Source organism: Lampris incognitus, chromosome 14 (genome assembly GCF_029633865.1).
Source record: "Lampris incognitus isolate fLamInc1 chromosome 14, fLamInc1.hap2, whole genome shotgun sequence".
Lineage (NCBI taxonomy): Eukaryota > Metazoa > Chordata > Actinopteri > Lampriformes > Lampridae > Lampris > Lampris incognitus.
In genome coordinates, this window is record NC_079224.1 from 35,681,948 (window position 1) to 35,701,623 (window position 19,676).

Here is a 19,676-nt window from a genome sequence, read left to right on the forward strand (position 1 = left end):
AGACGGGGGAAGCCTGGACAGAGACTTACCAGAGCTGTATGACGCCGAGGTGAGGGCTATAAGGTGAGTCAGAAAACATGGAAAAAAACACAGGCTTGGTTTCGCTGTGCTTTCAAGTCATAGATCACTTGCACATAACTGCATTCTTGAAGAGGAACTGCACACTTCGACATCTTTGAGTGAAAAACCGAAATATATCACTTTGTTTTGATGTCAGACACTGAGGAAATCTGGTGGAAGTCTTTACATGTGTGCACAAATATGATAATCATGGCATTTCCTGTGATAAATCGGCCAAAATATTGTAACGACCAAGGATGTGTAGACTCGCTAGCCCCTTGGCTAACGGGTCGGACCCTTTAGTTGACTGGTTAGCGCAGTCGACCCGGGTTTGTGTCCCGGCTGCCCCCTGAATTCGCTATATCTTCCCTGATGGTTGGACTCTGCCATAGGTGTGCAGTATATAGTCCACCTATACGCCAAACATGCAACGTTAACGCCCTCGCTAACCGGAGACCATTTCCAACCAACTACTTCCCCTGTCTAAGGGTCCACGTCCCAGGATGGTGTTTCTGGCCATTGTTTCAAAAATAAGAAAGGTGCGCGACGCGGCCAGTTTGGCGAGCGGTGATAGTGCTCTGTAACCATCATGAATGAGTAGACTCGCTAGCCAGTTGGTTAACGGGTCGGACCCTTTAGTCGACTGGTTAACGTAGTCGCCCGCGGTGCGGGAGACCCGGGTTCGCGTCCCGGCTGTGGCGGTTCCGGTCTGCCCCCCCCCACCCCGAATTCTCTACATTGGTGTCAGAAGTGGGATGGTGAAGCCATCGGAAACCCGTGCGTCCAGAGGCTTGAGGGAGCTGATTTGCTGCTTCCCGAAGGGGGGGGGGGTAGTGTAACGATCACGAATGACTAAACTCGCCAGCCCATTGGCTAACGGGCGACTGGTTAACATAGTCGCCCGTGGGCCCGTGGTGCGGGAGACCCGGGTTCGCATCCCGGCCGCGGCGGTTCCCGGCTGCCCCCCTGAATTCGCTACATCTCTTTAAAGTAGGTGAACGTTAGTTTCAGCGGAAAGAGTGCAGGAAAGATGGAAAGAAAGATTAATCTAGTGAAAATCAAAGTCAGGATTATTTTTTAAATTACTTTATTTTGTACGAAAAGTAAAAAAAGGGAAAAAGACAAAGGAACAATCTAAGTGAGAAAGCTTGATCATCATCATCATCATCAGTATTAGTATCGTTATCGTTGTGATGACCTCTGACCCGCGGCAGAGGACACAGCACCATGGTAAGGAAAATGTAAACAAGTACAATGACAAACATGAGTCATTTTCAGGTTTTCAATTTATTTTCATTCGAGGTGGATTTAGAAAAAAAACAATCAAGTATCAAGAAAACATACCCCGGTCCCATTCACTGTCCCCAAAATATAAAATTAAGGCCACTTTAGAAACTGTATGTCACTGTCCAGCAGGACGTTTTAATGACAATGTACAAAAACACATTCTATACACGGAGGACAACAACAACAATAGTAATAGTCATAATAATAATGACAATATCATTGATAATAATAATCATCGAAGACACAGATAGGAGGGAAAAAAGACATTTTTATCGCTGGACTCTGATAGGAGGGCTTGTCATGCTTCCTAAGACTGCAGTCTAATGCTTCCTTTCCCTTGTAGGATTGATACTGGCTCGGTCAGGTTGGTTTCCTAAAAACACAGTGTGTATGCCACTGTAGTTTTTTGTGTTTGTGCATGTGTATACGTGTGTGTTTGTGTGTACGCATGTGTGGGTGCACGCCAACAAGAGGGCAGTAATAACAACTGACACAATGTTGTGTAAGTTGCCTTATTCTAATAGACATAATGACTATATCACTGTAGTTTTCTTTTTGTTTGTGTGTGCATGTGTGTGTGTGTGTGTGTGTGTGCGTGCGTGCGTGCGTGCGTGCGTGTGTGTGTGGACGCATGTGTGGGTGCATGGTAACAAGAGGGTAGTGATAACAACCGACACGCCGTTTTAATATGCTTACACTAAGAAATCATGCTAGAAAATGGGCGACTGAAGATGCTGAACGCTGAAATGCGTTAAGGACACGAACACTGACCACTGACAAAACTAAAGATACAACATTTAAAAAGCCTAAACCAAACAGCGATGAGCTGGCGTCAACAACCACAAAAAGAGAGAGAGAGAGAGAGCGAGAGAGAGAGCAAGAGAGAGAGCGAGCGAGGCAGATAGGAAGAATAAAAAAAAAAACAAGTAAATAGAGGGATGAAGTGGTTAAGAGAAAGCAAAAGGAATCTCTTCAATGTTTTGTTTGGCAGTGGTAGGAGTTTCTTAACATGTCATGTAAATCTCGCTCTCTCTTCAGCTCTCTCTCTCTCTTCCTCAGTGCTTTCTATTTTATCTCTCTCTTTTTGCCCTCAACATTTTTCCTCACATCTAATTTCAAGCCGACACTTTCTCTTTTTCCTTCTCTCCCCTATTTCTTACTCTCTCTCTCGCTCTCTCTTTCCTCTACCTTCTACACCTTGTCCAGTAGAGATCGTTGGCAGTAGAGGAGCCGGCGTGGGGTGCCATACCTTCGGAAAAACACCAGAGCTGCCAGCGTGACAATCACACACACCAGGAGGAGCAGGGGCACCACCACAGCTGCCGCACCTCCGCCGCCACTCGCTCCGGTCTTGTCCACCTCGATGATAATCACCTCTGTATCCTCCTCCTTCTCTACCTCTCGGTCCCTCTCTCTGTCCCTCTCTCTATCTCTAGTTCTGTCCTTGTCCTCGGGCTCCCTGTCCTTGCCCTTGTTCTTATCCTTGTCCTTGTCCTGTCCGCCTCCGCCTTTTCCTCCATCGGTCTTGGGGTCTTCGTTGGGGCAGCCCATCCAGTCTCGGAGCGCCGACTTGGGGTAGCCCGGCTCCACCCGCATCATCTGGTTGTTGAACTTCCAGTACTTGTTGGCTTTGTAGAAGTAAGTGTATGCTGGGGAGTGAAACAAGGAAAATATTGAACATAAAATTCTATTTACAATGTGTTGAGAGCTTGATGTCGTATCGCCATCACCCGATAGAACATAAGCAGAGACATGCAGCACCACTCTTACCCTGGTCTTTGCTCATGAAGGCTGACTTGATGTTTTCGGGCACTCCTTGCCATACACTAATGGATTTGGGGTAGCCATTGTCAACACTCCGTGTCTCTTCACTGAACCGATAATATCTGGACAGAGCATGATGGAGAGACAAAGAAAGGAGACAGTGAGAAAGTGGACATGTAAAGAAAAAAGGATGAACAATGAGGAAGAGATAAGATGCAAAAAGAAAAAGGACTTCACTGAGTGAGGCATGTATGCTTTCACTGGATTTAAAGTCAGATCAAAACTGAAACACTAATATTTTCCAACATCACTTATTACTTAAATCAACACGTATTTTATGTCTCTTTCTACTAAAAAGATAGGTAGAATTCCGTTTTTCTATTTTTCTCTTTTTGAAAGAGTCCCCCCTAGTTCGGCTTCTCTTGGCCGATCTTTTTTTCTTCTAATATTCATGTTGTCAGAAACACTCATCTACATACAGCCAATCAGATCAAAGTATCAAAATATGAAACCACGCCCACCATTTACCACCAACCCTTGCTTGTACTTGTCACTCAAAGGTCAGCTCATGAATATTAATGAGGACCAGACCACTCCCTCACAGCGCTCGAGACAACTGAGAACAATTATGGATTAAGGTGAAAAAAACACATGAGTCCTTTACAGATAAAAATAAATGGTTACTGAATGTTTAGGGTTTTAGACATAAAAAGTTAAACCTGATTACAGTTCGACTTTAAGCAGGGTAGCACTAAATTGACCCAGTAGGCACAATGGCAACTGAGATTCTCAAAAAGACTGCCAGTATGGATTCGACACAGATAAAAACACCTCATAAAGACAGAGCGCGAAGTTATTTACTAGAGTTGAGCCAAGCGCAACCACAACTCAATGGTTTTGAGAACACACTCTTGAAACTTGTTGTTTAACTTGCTTTGATAAAGCAGATTGGACTACCAGCTAAGAGAACATGCGTCACAACCACTGATTCAAATTTTTCCACAGAGCCATGCCATCATTACTGTTAATTAACCAAAAACACATGTTTGTAAGAGAAAACAACTGGCTGAGTTCAACTATTACGTCTTTTACTTGACTTGTTCATGTACACATTTCGGTTCGATTGAGTCACTGAGGCAAAGAAATACTTAGGTTGTTTGATGTTCAAATAAACACATACCACACACACACACACACACACACACACACAAACACACACACAGAGAAAGAGTGAGCATGACTGACTTGTTTCCTCTGAAGTAGTACGTCTGTCCAGTGGGAGTGTAGAAGAGGGCAGCGTCTATTCGGTCTTTGGGAAGCCCGGTACCCATTTCCTTCAGATTCTTAGGATATCCGGAATCCAGATTGGATTCACTAAACACCCAGTATCTGTTATCTAAAGAGAAAGAAAAGAGCGATACCAGACGGGGTGGGAGAGAGAGGGAGATTACCTAAGAGAGCTTGGTGAACACATGTCTCAATAAAGGAAAGAAAGGCAAGGTTTCGAGACATTAAAACAAGAATTACCTTTGAAGAAGGCAAACTTCCCATCTTCCCTTTCGAAAGCAGCATTGATATGCGTGGGCAGGCCTCTCCAGAAATGGCCAATTGGCATAGGGTATCCATCCAGAACCTGGTTGTGACGCACTCGCCAGAACCACTTATCCTGAACGAGGGGAGAAAAAAAAGATTCATTTTACAACAAAACCAAATGTCAAGTCACACGTCTTACAGCAACCGCAGGTACACCTACCTTGAAGACGAACATTTCGCCTCGGAGGATGGCGATGGTGTCAAAGTGTCCCTCACAGATGTTGGGTCCAAAGCGGGGCCGGTCTGGCGAGTGGGTGGGCGGTGGGCTGTGGTAAGGGTTGCGCGGCGTCACAGGAGGAGGCTCGGGGCCCGAACCAGATCCTGGTGGAGATTTTTGAAGAGAAAATGAACGATGATCAAATCTTCACAGCTTGGTTGTTGGGTTCAGTATTGGGTTCAGTACCTTGGCTGGGAATCAGCAGCTACAGCCTGATTTGATATTACAGTGATATTTTAGCTTTGATTTGATGCATATTGGAATTGGCCAAATATCGTGTTATAATAAATATTGTGATTCAATATCATCATTTTTTCAAGGCTCCCCTTTTATCTCCCCTCGTATCTACAGTAAAACGTGAAAACTGAAATAATACAAAAACGCATTAATTCAAGTCCCACGTGTTACAAACAAGATTATGAGAATGCTTCCCTGCGCAAACATTCAAACAATTCAAATTCAAACGTTCAAAGATGTAGAGATAATTAAAGGTCGCATAAAATGGCATTCAGAGCACTAGAAACTTCCGTGATTTGACGTATATTTGAATGAAACAGAACAATCGGGTGGTATTTACTGAGGCGAGGGAGAGTGATTTGACTGACAGCGAAGATCCGGGGAGGGCTGCAGACTACCACATGCCTCCTCCGATACATGTGGAGTCCCCAGCCACTTCTTTTCACCTGACAGTGAGGAGTCTCACCAGGGGGACGTAGTGCGTAGCAGGATCACGCTATTCCCCCCAGTTCCCCCTCTCCCCTGAACAGGTGCCCCAACCTACCAGAGGAGGCACTAGTGCGGGTAGCCAGGACACATACTCACATCTGGCTTTCCACCTGCAGACACAGCTAATCGTGTCTGTAGGGACGCCCGACCAAGCCGGAGGTAACACCAGGATTCGAACCGGCGATCCCTGTGTTGGTAGGCAACGGAACAGACTGCCACGCCACCCAGATGCCTCCACAGGCAGGCATTTTCAGAGGAATGTGGATATTTATTTGCCATTGGCTAGTTTTAATTTGGTTTAGAAGATCGCTTGTTTTCTCTCAATCTGACTCCCATTCATTCAGCAGACAATGTTGTCAGTGTATGCCTGCAAGTGCAGGATGACGCAACTAAAAAAAAGTATTTTGTTAGGAAGGAAAAAACATTTTTCTTATAAACACAAAACTAAAACAATTTTCTTTTTTGTGAATTTCTAGAGTCTAGGTTTATAAATAGATATAAACTGAGGGCAGATAAAAGTGGTAACAAGAATGAAAATACATTTTTCACTTCATGGGACCTTTAAAATGGTCACAGGCTAGTAACATGATTTTGCACTGAATTCATTTCCCCCCTCCATCTCTTCAGAAATCGGTCCTTGTGAAGACTGACCATAAAGCTGCTGGATTCCTCGGCGGTCATCATCAGGGAGCTGGAAGTTCTCCGTGTCCATCCACTGGTAGAAAGGAGCCATGATTGCTGAGGGGTCATTTGAATGTTCAAGACCCAACGCGTGGCCCAGCTCATGGACGGCAACCAGGAACACGTCATTTCCTGGAACAGGTAAGATATATATATACACTATGACATCACAGCAAAAAGATAACATAAAACTCAATTATATCACTTTTACCCTAAATTTACTTGGTTTATGAGCTGCCATAGGGTTCCTTCTCATTTTCGGGAATAATTTTAAGGACTTTACAAGGACATTTTCACCGAGTTTTGCTTGGATAGTGATAGCTGTTGCTCACAGAATGCCATATTATTCAGAATTAACTATTAGTGGAAGCTTCAGTGGTTTTTATCCGGTCATTGAACACACTGCCCAAACTTCAAACACAATCTTAACGGGTTAAAATGTGTTTTCAGCTAAGAATCATGCTAAAAATACCCCATTTCAGCAGGTGAAAAAACAATTTTACAACCACCAAACAGTACAATTATCCATGACCTCAAGAATATTTCCAGATCATTTCTTCAGTTTTATCGTTTTCTAGGTGTTTTTCATGCCTGGAAAACTAGTCAGTAAGTTTCCAGGACATGTGGGATCCCTGTGTGAACACCAACCATCTAATAAATGAAATAAAGTGAAATCTGCAGTTTTACAAACACGCACAAACAAAATAACTGTGGATCATGTGAGAAGCTGACACAGCAAAATCACAATCTAGCGCTCTCTTAAAATAAAACCGCTTCACCTCTCCCACATCAACATTCCCTCACACATACAAACAGATTTATGCAAGTTGGGACCTGTTGTTTTGGTAATTTTCCCAAAACCACAAAAATGGGATTCCTGACTGCCTAAAAGCAAAGCGTGGGAGGTCAAAAACGTTTCACCTTTTCAGCTCCTGACATGAAGATGAAAATGAATCATCCATCCATCATCCAAACTGCTTATCCTGCTCTCAAGGTCACGGGATGCTGGAGGCTATCCCAGCAGTCATAGGGCAGCAGGCGGGGATCATTATCGATTAAAAAAAACAAAAACTCTTGAGCATCATGCCGCCACTCACCTAACAAATCCTGGTTTCCAATCGTCCAGGGCTCGGCGGCGTCAAAGTGCGTGTCTCCCCCGATTCCATTGCCGGGGAAGTAGGCATGTGCCAGGAAGCCCCCTTCGCCATCGAAGGGGCTGCTGTCTCCATGGAAACCCTCGGCGAAGATCAGCATGATGTCGGCAAACTCCTCCACTTTGTCCCGTATGTAGCTGTACGGGATTTCCCGGAAACGCAGAGGGGTGACGCTCTCCCACACCTTGAAGGCCCTCCTGATGGCCTCATGGGTTTCATACTCACCCACTTTAGGGGTGTAGTTCTGTATGCTGCATAATGGGAGCAGAAAAGGAAGGATAAGGGGTCGGACAAACAGGAAAAAACCCACATCCTCCCGCCCCCCCCACACACACACAAGTACAACTTTGCACATTCACATTACAGGTGCATTCTGTGCACTATGTCAGTTCTACTGGTTTATCCTGTACTTTAAGTCATTATTTTTACATCTAGTACATTTTTATCATTCTACTGTTACATACTGTACATATGTCTTGCCACTGTTTATACTGTATCTTGGCTTATTACTGTTACATCTTTATTATTGTCAGTGTACTGTCATAAACTGTACATTCTGTACTTTTTGTTCATATTGTCCATACACTTTGTCCCTATACTCTATACACTTGCTCATATTGGCTTATATATACTGTAATTTTTTTTCTGGGAGAACCTTTTTATTTTATTTATTTTACTCTAAACTATTTTTCTCTTTGCCCTCTTTCTGTAACTTGACTCTCTCACAGCTGCTGTGACCATTTTATTTCCCCTAAGGGATAATCATTTTATTAAAAAGAAAAAAAGGCAAAAATGTAAAAATCTAGCAGAAGCATTCAGTGGGGATTTCTGGGATTCGGTCATAATGTGGTGGCTGTGTATCACCCCACGGGTCATCAGCAGACTCTTTTTTTTGTTTTGTTCTGTTTTTCATTTTTAGTCACTCATCTCCATTTAAGAAATAAGCCTCGTTGTGTGAGAAAGTGGTTGATTTACGAGAAGGTGATGTCTCTCTTTTTCCACTTGAGGCCCTGGATGGCGTAGCGTTTCTTCCTCAGGTTGCTCTTCAGTTCGGCACCAAACTTATCCGGCACGCCGCAGCGTGGTCGTTTCATGGCCCTGCAATACACACAAGACACGCTTGGGTCAGAACAGACGGAAAAATGTCTTCCTCCTGACCTACTGCTCCCTATTTCACCATGTCTGGAAAGGAAATGTGTGTGAAACTTTGTAATGAAAGACATTTCTTCTTTTCATATGGTGGGAGGATGCATAGATAGGCGATATTGATATAGATAGCTGATATAATATTTTGATATTGGTTTGAATTGAATCTATGCATGCATGCAAGAACACAATGGCCTGAGCAAGACAGAAAGTATTTGCATAGGAACAAGAAGAAATGCGAGGTGATAGAAAAATGCAAGAATGCAAGTGTTAAAATTTGTGATTTTTTTTGCAGACATTGTGAGATAACGCAACATTAGGGCATGGGTAATTGGCTTAGAGGAATGTGTAAAAGACATTTTTTCATTTTAGCATGTTTTGCTGCTTAAATGATTTCCATGTCTGTGTGTGTATAATTTACATTTGTGTGTATAATCTGTACCTGTGTGTGTGCATGTAAACTATGCATGTACAATCCCCCCCCATCCCAGTTTTTCTCCCCAATTGTACTTGGCCAATTATCCCACTCTTCCGAGCTGTCCCACTCGCCGCTCCAACCCCTCCGCCGATCCAGGGAGGGCTGCAGACCACCACATGCTTTCTCTGATATATGTGGAGTCACCAGCCGCTTCTTTTCACCTGACAATGAGGAGTTTCAACAGGAGGACATAGCACGTGGGAGGATCACGCTATTCTCCCCAGTTCCCCCTCCCCCTTCAAACAGGTGCCCCGACTGACCAGAGGAGGCGCTAGTGCTGCGACCAGGACACATACCCACATCAGGCTTCCCACCCGCAGACACGGCCAATTGTGTCTGTAGGGATGCCCGACCAAGCCGGAGGTAACACAGGGATTCAAACCGGTGATCCCCATGTTGGTAGGCAACGGAATAGACCGCTACGCTACCTGGACGCCCCCATGTATGTACAGTCTTTATCCGTGTGATATGTATAATCTATATATATGAATGAATAATCTGTGTCTGCATGTCTGTATAATTTGTGTCTAGGTGTGTAAGATTATTGTCTGTCTGGGTAATCTGTCTATGTGCATGAATAATCAGTATCTGTCTAGTCAGAGCTGCCATATCTTTAATATTTATCATATCTTTATTATATATATAGTCTAGTATTCAAGTCAAGCAAAGGGTCAACAGCTTAGGCAAACCTGTCCATCACGATGGAAGGTTCTGGGTTCAACCCTCACAACTGATTTGAGGTCTTGCAAAAACCCTCTGTCAAAGTCAGCGTGCCCATGAGCAAGACACGGAACCATACACCAGCAAAATGCGTAGACCAGCAAAACTCTCTGCAAACCGTGTGCAATCTTACTCAATGGTGTTGGCGTCGATGGAGCCGGTGACGGTGAGACCGTAGAAGCGCTGCATGGCGGAGATGGCGGCAGAGATAGACTTGGGGGATCGGAGGGCGTGGGTCCTCATGTCGCCCGGTGGCAGGTAGCCATACTGCTGCAGCCATGACTGAAGAACAAAGGCACAGGCAGACAGTTCAGATTAATAATGTGTGTGAAAAGAAATACTGAAATATGCAAGACAGGTAGATTGCCCCTAGTTTGTATGGGTATAGGAAAAAAAACCCATTAATGTCAGATACAGATACTGCAGAAATATTTTTTTGTCTCGATTGACTGAATTTTATCCCCAAACAGTCAACAGGAACATTTTTTTATGATGTAGATGGAATTACAATTAAGTCTATTTAACCATAGATACATACACTGATGAGCCAAAACATTATGACCACACACAGGCGAACTGAATAATGTTGATCATCTCCAAGCAAAGGCACATGTCAAGGTCTGGGTGGATTAGGTGGTAAGCGAACAATCAGTTCTCGTAGTCAATGTGTTGGATGCAGGAGAAATGGGCAGGAGTAAAGACCTGAGTGACTTTGACAATGGCCAAATTGCTATGGCCAGACGACTGGGTAAGAGCATCTCTGAAACGGCAAGGCTTGTGGGCTGCTCCCGGCAACAGGGTATTGGGCGCCCAAGGCTCATCGCTGAGCAAGTGCAAAGGCTATCCCGTTTGGTCCAAACTGACAGAAAGTCACACAAAATTTTAATGATGGTTATGGAAGAAATGTCTCACAACACACGTGCATCGCATCCTGCTGCAGTAGGGGCTGCGTAGCTGCAGACCAGTCAGAGTGCCCATGATGACACCTGTCCATCGTCGAAAGCACCTACAATGGGCACGTGAGTGTTGGAGCTGCACCTTGGAGCACTGGAAGAAGGTCACCTGGTCCGACGAGTCCCGTTTTCTTTTAGATCACTGTGAGAAGAGGACAAGGTGGTGGAGGGAGTATGATGCTCTGAGCAATGTTCTGCTGGGAAACCTTGGGTCCAGACATTCATGGGGATGTCAGTTTGACACGTGCCACCTACCATTGCAGACCAGGTACACCCCTTCATAGAAATGGCATTCCCTGATGGCAGTGGCCTCTTTCTGCAGGATGATGCTCCCTGCCACATTGCACACCGTGGTTTATGATGGAATATGAGGAATATGATGAAGTGTTCAAAGTGTTGTCCTGGTCTCCAAATTCTCCAGATTTCAATTCGATTGGATATCTGTGGGATGTGCTGGACCGACAAGTCCGATCCTCGTCGGCTCCACCTCGCAACTTACAGGACTTGAAGGATCTGCTGTTAATTTTTTGGTGCCAGATATCACAGAATAGGGGCAGCACAGTGGCGCAGTGGTTGGCGCAGTCGACTCACAGCAAGAAGGTCCTGGGTTCAAGCCCCCGGGTTGTCCAACCTTGGGTGTCATCCCAGGTCGTCCACTGTGTGGAGTTTGCATGTTCTCCCCATGTCTGTGTGGGTTTCCTTGCACAGTCCAAAGACATGTAGGTCAGGTGAATCCGCCATACTAAATTGTCCCTCGGTGTGAATGTGTTGGCCCTGTGATGAACTGGCGGCCTGTCCAGGGTGTCTCCCTGCCTGCCGCCCAATGACTGCTGGGATAGGCTCCAGCATCCCGTGACCCAAATTGGGATAAGCGGTTTGGATAATGGATGGAAAGATATCACAGAACACCTTCAGGGATCTTGTGGAATCCATGCCTTGGTGGCCTGGCCCTGTTTTGGCAGCACACAGAGGGCCAACATTAGGCAGGTGGTCATAATGTTTTGACTCATCAGCGTAAGTCTTAAACTCCATGAAAGAATAACAGGTTCATCTACGGCAACATGTCTTGCTGGTAGGTTGTCTTTGCAGCGGGGTAACTATTAAAAACACATTCCACACTGACGGAGAGAACAAACTCTGGAATAACGTCTTTCCAGGTTTTCCTATCATTTGGCCGGCTTAAAGCAACATCATTTCAATTGCTTGGCTGCACTCTCAACAATGACTAAATACCAAACTATTTAGCCACCAACGTTTTGCTCCCCAGCAGCATCCAGCTAGACCTTTTGACGATTGAAACAACGGTCAACATGATTATAACAAAAAATAACTGGGGCACATGCAAACCAAAATGGCTTCAAACAAATAGGGCTCATGTTTCGACAAATGCCCCGTCAGACAGAAACCAAGCAGGGAAATTCCCTGTGTGTTACAGATTAACCGCTGTTTCCACACTGAAGTTTCACATTGGCAACTTATTTGTGTTTTAGTACTGCCACCGTTGCCACTGCCAATTATCCACTTCGAATAGGATTTCACCAATATGTCACTAAAGGATTTAAGCACATGTTTCCTTCTGCTCTTGCATGGACACCTGTCCCAGATCTCCAGGTCTAAACCTGACCTGCCTTTCCCCTCCAGACCTATTCTACTGGTACTGGTTTGACATCTGGACCTGTGCCAGGATCTACATGCTGCCAGTTTCTTCTATCCCACTTTGAATCAAGAGAGGAAAACAAATCTGAGGCTATATAGTTGAGAGCAGCGAAAGCCAAGAAGGAGCGATAAGGAGAGACTGAGTAGAGGGGGGGGTTGTAAGGGGGTGTCTCCGGTCAAACAGCAGTGTCAGTCAGTAATTTTACAGGGAATTTCTTTCTCATCGACATCCAAACCTCAAAGTCAAACTCTCCCCCTACGCCCCCCCCCCTCGCTTCTCTCTCTCGCTCTCCCTACTGCCCTCCTCCTTCTCTTTCTCTCCTTCGTCTTTCTCTGTCACAGAAAACCCAGAGACTTGAGAGTAAATACTCATCAACAACCACACCCAGAGCTTAGTATGAGGAGTTGCTCAGTTATCATCATATCTGTTTGATGGCCAAAAATAAACCCAAATCCCAATGAAGAGAAGGAGATTTCCTCCATCTTGTTTTGCTGTTCTGCTTCTGCATTTTTTTTTTTTTTGTAATGTGCGTCTGATACTGGAAATGTCAAACTTAACTTTTCCACTAAAACATACGTGATCTTTTCAAATGTGAATTTGCATGGCTTGGATTAGTTTGAACACTCTATCCCAACATGTGTGAATATGTGCATCAGTTTTATGAGCATAACATGACTGTATGACTGTATGACTAGATGACATGTGATGACTCATACATATATATATATATATATATATATATATATATATATGTGTGTGTGTGTGTATATACATATATATGTATTTACCGTTTTTTCTGAAACCATCAATGGTGTTGTTATAAATGCTCAACTAATGAGGAGCGAAATATCAACACAGACACAGGAAAAAAAAGTTGTAATACATTTGCAGTACAAGCCTGTTTCGTGCATCGCGCACTTCATCAGCTGATGATTGCTTATGGCACTAAACAGGCTTGTACTGTCTCATAAAGAATTTACTTGACTCACTGGATTTTATGTATATATATATATATAGAGAGAGAGAGAGAGAGAGAGAGAGAGAGAGAGAGAGAGAGAAGAGAGAGAGAGAGAGAGAGAGAGAGAGAGAGAGAGAGAGAGAGAGAGAGAGAGAGAGAGATACAGGCTGTGGCAACAAATCTATCTATCGATCTATACTTTATACTTGTATGGAAAGCCTTGATGCCTTTCCAACCTCATCAAAATATGTGTGATTTGAACAGGAATGAATGGCAGCTTATGGAATTCTCTCTCTCTCTCTCTCTCTCTCTCTCTCTCTCTCTCTCTCTCTCTCTCTCTCTCTCTCTCTCTCTCTCTCTCTCTCTCTCTCTCTCCTCTCTCTCCTTCTCTCTCTCTCTCTCCTCCTCTCTCCTCTCTCCTCCCTCTCCCTCTCTCTCTCCCTCTCTCTCTCTCTCTCTCTCTCTCTCTCTCTCTCTCTCTCTCTCTCTCTCTCTCTCTCCTGGAGGTCCTAGTGTTTAGACTTTCCTGCATCGAGTCCTCTTCTGGGGCTGTCCTGACTCGCCATGCAGCTCCTCTGGATCACATAAAGACTCACTTTGTGACTGTACAGCAAATCCACGAGGTGGAAAGAGTGTGCACAGAGAGAGGGAGAGAAGACGGAAGAAAAGTCCGACCAGCCGGACGTAATAAAGACTCGTAAAGAGTCGTGTCAGGGTAGCCAGTGTTTGTGAACACTTTAATGCTTATTAGTGTACTTTTAACACTGCTTGTGAAAATGAACAATAGCAAACAAGAAGAAGTGTAACACAAATCTACTAAAAGTGCATTTGTGTCTCACAAAATGTCGTTAATCTTGATTTACAAAAATAAGTTTTAAGTTTCCTGAGTTGGTACTTTGGTTTTAAACTCGGATGCATCCATCAGTGAAAACATAGCAACTCTTCCATCTCCCATAAGTCAGCATTTTACAAAGTCCTAGTCCTGTCTGTCAAAAGGCTGCAGCCGAACAGTTAAAATCGAACCCTTGTTTCAACTTTAAGGGATCTTACACCTCTCCATGGGTCCCTGTAAGTAGCATGACAAAGTCTCATTCATCACCAACCTGGGCTATTTTTAACCACACTAATAGGTTGCGTAACTAGTAAGCATTAACAGAAAGAAACAGCGAGTTTTATTTCTAGTGGAACAGGAAACGATAATCAAACCTGGCACCTTTTTTTGTTTTAACACTTAAAGCAGTGGGATAGGTTTCCTTAAGTCATTTCATCATTAGCACTATTGTTGCTCAATTGTTTTAGACTTAAACAAAGATGATAAAGATTATCTGGGCAGAGATGTGGCTCCTTCGACTACATACTGTAGATGTCAGGAGTCTCACTCTGAATGGAAAATCTGCATGTATATAACACTGGTTGCTATGCATGTCCATGAGGCTGCATGGGGTGCTATTTTTTTTTGCATGAGATGAGAAAGAGAAGGAACGAGGGATTGCTTTTCAGAATAGAAAAGAGTCATTTGTTCCGTTCGCTTAGGGCCAATGGAAAGAAACTCTGGTCAGCTGTGATGGGAGTCCAACTGAGACTTACAGACTGTGGAGATCAGAACCGCTCCTCATTCCACATGCGCTAACCCTGTCCAAGAGCTGCATTATGACTTTTTGAATGCATTTATTGGGCCCAGTTCACGCCTATAACCCATAGCTGGATGTTTTGTACTCTAGGCGTGAACACGTGTGCATGAAATTGCTCTCTTTGGTTGTATTCAGTGCAATCACCTAAAAGTGGTCTTCTGTTCTTTTTCTTCGTGTGAATTTTTGCAGAAGTGGTGCGAATGTGATGCATAATGTGCGTTTGTTTGCGTTATCTTTACACAATTTATGCACAGAGCAGTCCACAAGCTTCACTATCTTTTGAAGATGGGTGAACGTCCTTTAATATCGGCCACAGGACGCCCTGAATTGTACAACACTTCTTTAGAGATTTATATAGAGATTTAACAAACAGATATTTTGGCAATATTTAACTAGTTTCCCTCCAATAGTATAATTATGGAGGGAATATGATATATGTGAACACTTACATTTTTTGGGTATATCAATAAACGCCGAATCTTTCCATCCAATTGACAAGTGAATTTTAAGCAAACCTTTCTGAATTTGCAAAAAATAAAATGCAACTTAGGTACATTTCCATCAGATCTGTTTAAGTGAATAAAACATAAACATGGTTTTTAAGTGTCTTGTATGTCATATATCCGTACTTAAACATCAGAAGAGCAGAAGAAAGCCAATCAATCATATGACTAAATTCTAGTCTTTTATCAGCAAACCCCAAAACCATTTCAAGTGAGTGTAACAAGTATCTTGCCACAGTAGGTGCAGTTACATGGACATTTTTTCATTCTGATCGAAGATTTCGGTTCAACTGTTTACAGTGGATGTGATCCAACGGGTCTGGTATTTAGACTTGTTTAAATAGGTCGTTATTTCTCATTTTCGTACTATCTAGGCGTCCAATAATGTTCAGTTCTTTAACAGGCTTTCTGTTAACCTTCTGGAGCAATTGGCAGTCTTCACAAGGCATGAGCCGACTCTTGTGAGGAGAAGGATGTCAGTCTCTCAAGTGGCAGACCACGACTGACACAGGCAAGAGATTCAGGAGTGTCTGGAGAGATACGACCCGGCGAAAAGTCTGTCTTGGAGCACTAGCTAGCTACTTTGGCTAAAAACAAACCGGTGCTAGCTAGCAGCAGAATCCGCTAGCGGTACAAATGCAGGGATCGGCGATCGTGAGTAAAGCCAAGAAAGCCCAGTCTGTGCTAGGTATCCACAGCTGAGCGAAAGTAGAATCTTTCATGAATTAAATAATAATAGGCTGTATTTCCAGAAATCAGACAAAAAGCTCAGCGAGGTAGTATAAACAAAACTGTCAGTCACTTCTGAGGGCTGAGTCCAAACGGTTCTCGCCACATCCAGCGCCAAATCGGAGATTACAGTGTCGATCAAGTCCGTGCAACAATCGATGATCGGATAAAATCCATATAACAGTCCAGGCAAACATAAAATCATTAAAAATTGAAAACCAAGGTAGCAGAGAAACAAACTATCAAAACAAACCGTCAGTTGACAACCAGAAATTACTCAGCAGGCAATGCGCATGCGCAGAACAAAACGCATCCAGACAGTAATCGGGTTGAGCCGTTTCCATGGCACAATTTTTCTTTTGATCGGTTTATGAAAAGGTTTACACTATCCATCTGCTGCCGATTTAAATGTCAATCTGTTTGGGACTTTTTATTGTGATTGAGGTGTTTATATGGCACATTTTTATTCTTCTTGGGTTTTTAAACCGATTATAAACGGTTTAGGGCGCCATGTAAATGTAGCAATTGAAATGGTTTTATCGAATTTTGGTGTTTCTGTCCACCTTCATAACGCCATAAAATGCTTTGATGGAAATATGGTTCATGTTATCAAATGCAAAAACTACAGTAATTTCCATTATTAATAATTGTATAGCTTTGTCGCAAATTTTGATGTCATTTTGACATCCAGTTTAGTTCTCGTATGCATCAATAATACAAAAGTAGAATACTTTTTTATGCATTGCAACACCCTTGAATTGTAGAACAACATATTTGCGATGCAACCCCAATGTAAGGCTGCAGCGTTACCAGACTCTGTCATTTGGAATGAACGAACTCTGCTGTATCACTACCCATTCAACACATGAAGTGTGGTTTGCGCCTTATGGTTTCTCCTCTGGTATGACACCTATGATACACTGCCACTCAAACTCTGCTGGCAAGGAATCTCTAAGCACATGTATGGAGATGCCCACTCAGCGTGTGTGTGTGTGTGTGTGCCGTCTATGAATACAACACTTCTACATCCAATAACAAGACCCAGCAACAACACAGGATGGATAAACACACGTTGATGACAAAGTCTCTGAGGAATAAAGACAACGCTATCAATAGCGTGACCTTGTCTTTGAAATAAAAAAGCTGACTTGAAAATAAGCTCATTTGGTAAAAGCCCAATGTTTTCACTTCCTTAACCAAGAGGAAATGAGTTATTTACTTAGTCCATTACCTCATTTCCTGTACTCGTCTTGTCATTCCTTGTGGAGGCTGAGTTCAGACCACACAGGTGTGCATTGTTTGAATACCCTGCACCCTTCTTCCTCTCCCCATCCTTCCTTCCCCAAGAGTAAGACAATATGACTGAATTGGTCCAAAGCCATAGGGCGAGACTTATCCTGGTCAATTGTGCTTGTATCCAAACCAAACCAAATGAAGTAGACATTTATTCATCTGCAGCCCGTGTTTGAGAACCATGACTTAACATCCTGGTTCTTTTGAACTGGTTAATTACTTCTGCCCAGCAGTCTTATTACCAAATTGCATCATCGTTGTCAGCACAATGTCTTCTTTTCTGGTCTGAAACAGCCCCGTCTCTGTCCGTCCTCCCTCATCCTGCCATCTGCCTCTCAGCTCCTGTCATTTCTCTCTCCAAGCACTGGATGAGCCCAACTTGATGCCATGTTTAATTTGTGCGTGCGTGTGTGTGTGTGTGTGTGTGTGTGTGTGTGTGTGTGTGTGGTGTTGAATACTACATGTATTTCTAAGTATGTAGTGTGAGTTTGTATGTCTGCATTTGTGTGTATCTGTGTGAGCGTAATTCTGTGTCTATGTCTGTGCATGGTGTGGCAGCTTGGGTTTTTGAGTCAGTGGAGTGACGTTGTATGGCAAAGTGTTTGCATGTGAGTATGTGTGCATGTGAGTATATACAGGTTTGTATACATACAACTGACCAGCGTGTGTGTGTGTGTGTGTGTGTGTGTGTGTGTGTGTGTGTGCGTGCGCATGTGTGCGTGCGTGCGTATTTGCAGTGACTCCATGGATTGTCATAATCTGCTGGTTGGTGAGACACCAGTGGTTTTTGACAGCAAAGACGGAATCCCCTGCCCACTTCCTCCCTCACCACAAACCACAGGATGTGACAAGCCCACTGTGTCCTGACAGCCCCCGGCTGTGGACCGCGTCTCACGCTGCCAACCTGCTGACCACCGCATGAAGGGACAACCAAATTACATTTGCTGCTCATTTAAAACACAAACACCCAATCAATAGCGGGACCAAATAGTGACTTGTGGCTTTTTGTGCAAAATGGCATCATGACCATCATTCCTCTTAATCACGTAAATACGAATAACAGGATGCAAAGGTCATGGGTTTTACAAATGCTGCAAAAAACAAGAGGCAGCAAATCACTAAAATAAAGAATAACTCATTATTTGAAGTCTATCTTTGCTTGGGAGCCAGAAACTGGTAGAAAAAGAAACTTGACAGTCCTCCTACTTAACCTGACAATCTAATCTAGGTCATTGGATTTGACTACGTTATTTTCCACTGGCACAGCTGGAAAGACGATTTAGCCTCCATATGCAGAATAAAATGATCAGAGAAGACGTTTGGCGCCACTCTATGACCCACCAGAGTTAATCAGGCCTCTCTTTCTCACAAATCCCCTCACAAACCTACATTTTAAGTGTTTTATTTTAATCTCCTGTAATTAACAAAGGACATAAGCACACGCACACACACACACACACACACACACACACACACACACACACACACACACACACACACACACACACACACACACACACACACACACACACACAATGCCAGCCCATGCAGAGGGAAGCAGTGTGTGTAGTGTGGGTATATCACATAGTCATTTCCTGCCACATAAACAAAGAACTTCCTGGATATAATCTGCAATAGGGCCTGACCAAATTTTTGGCCATTTGGTAAATTTTGTTTCATCGATCTGATATATTTCACATCAAACTTCCTATGTGTAGTCTGGCAGCTATTTACAATTTATGTTTTGAATTTTCGTTTTGTTCCTCGTGTTATCTGTTTTCTTTATTTACTGTTTATTTAGTGCTGTTATTTTGTGTATATTGCTATCATGAATTGAAAAACGACAACTAGAATTCCCAAAAATGAAAAAAAAAGAAACAAAAGAAAGATTAGTCACTCTTGGCAAATGTAGTTTTAGTGGGCAAAGCTTTTGACTTCAATAGGAATACCTTAAACCTGACCTCATTTAAAAGGTTATTTGGAGTTCAACAATTCGGTGGCCAAACTTCAGCGAGTGTTTTTATACCACTGACTGTGGCTTAAATGCTGCATGTCCTTTCACATCGTACCTCATAACCCCCCCATAACCCCCCAACCCGCCTTGCCCAGTTGTGTAGAGCCACCAG

General features: G+C 43.5%; 1 protein-coding gene across 1 annotated transcript in view; it reads right to left on the reverse strand.

Annotated features, from left to right (window-relative positions):
- Positions 1-1,456: 1,456 nt before the first annotated feature.
- The window catches only part of mmp14b (matrix metallopeptidase 14b (membrane-inserted)), a 36,437-nt gene continuing 18,217 nt past the window's right edge, over positions 1,457-19,676 (reverse strand). The window contains exons 2-10 of the mRNA XM_056292643.1: positions 9,960-10,108; positions 8,458-8,580; positions 7,426-7,733; positions 6,299-6,460; positions 4,865-5,025; positions 4,639-4,777; positions 4,357-4,507; positions 3,118-3,233; positions 1,457-2,996 (exon numbers count right to left, since the gene is read on the reverse strand). Of these exons, the coding sequence (XP_056148618.1) occupies positions 2,539-2,996; positions 3,118-3,233; positions 4,357-4,507; positions 4,639-4,777; positions 4,865-5,025; positions 6,299-6,460; positions 7,426-7,733; positions 8,458-8,580; positions 9,960-10,069 (1,728 nt within the window). The 5' untranslated portion in view covers positions 10,070-10,108 and the 3' untranslated portion in view covers positions 1,457-2,538. The remainder of the gene's footprint in view (positions 2,997-3,117; positions 3,234-4,356; positions 4,508-4,638; positions 4,778-4,864; positions 5,026-6,298; positions 6,461-7,425; positions 7,734-8,457; positions 8,581-9,959; positions 10,109-19,676) is intronic.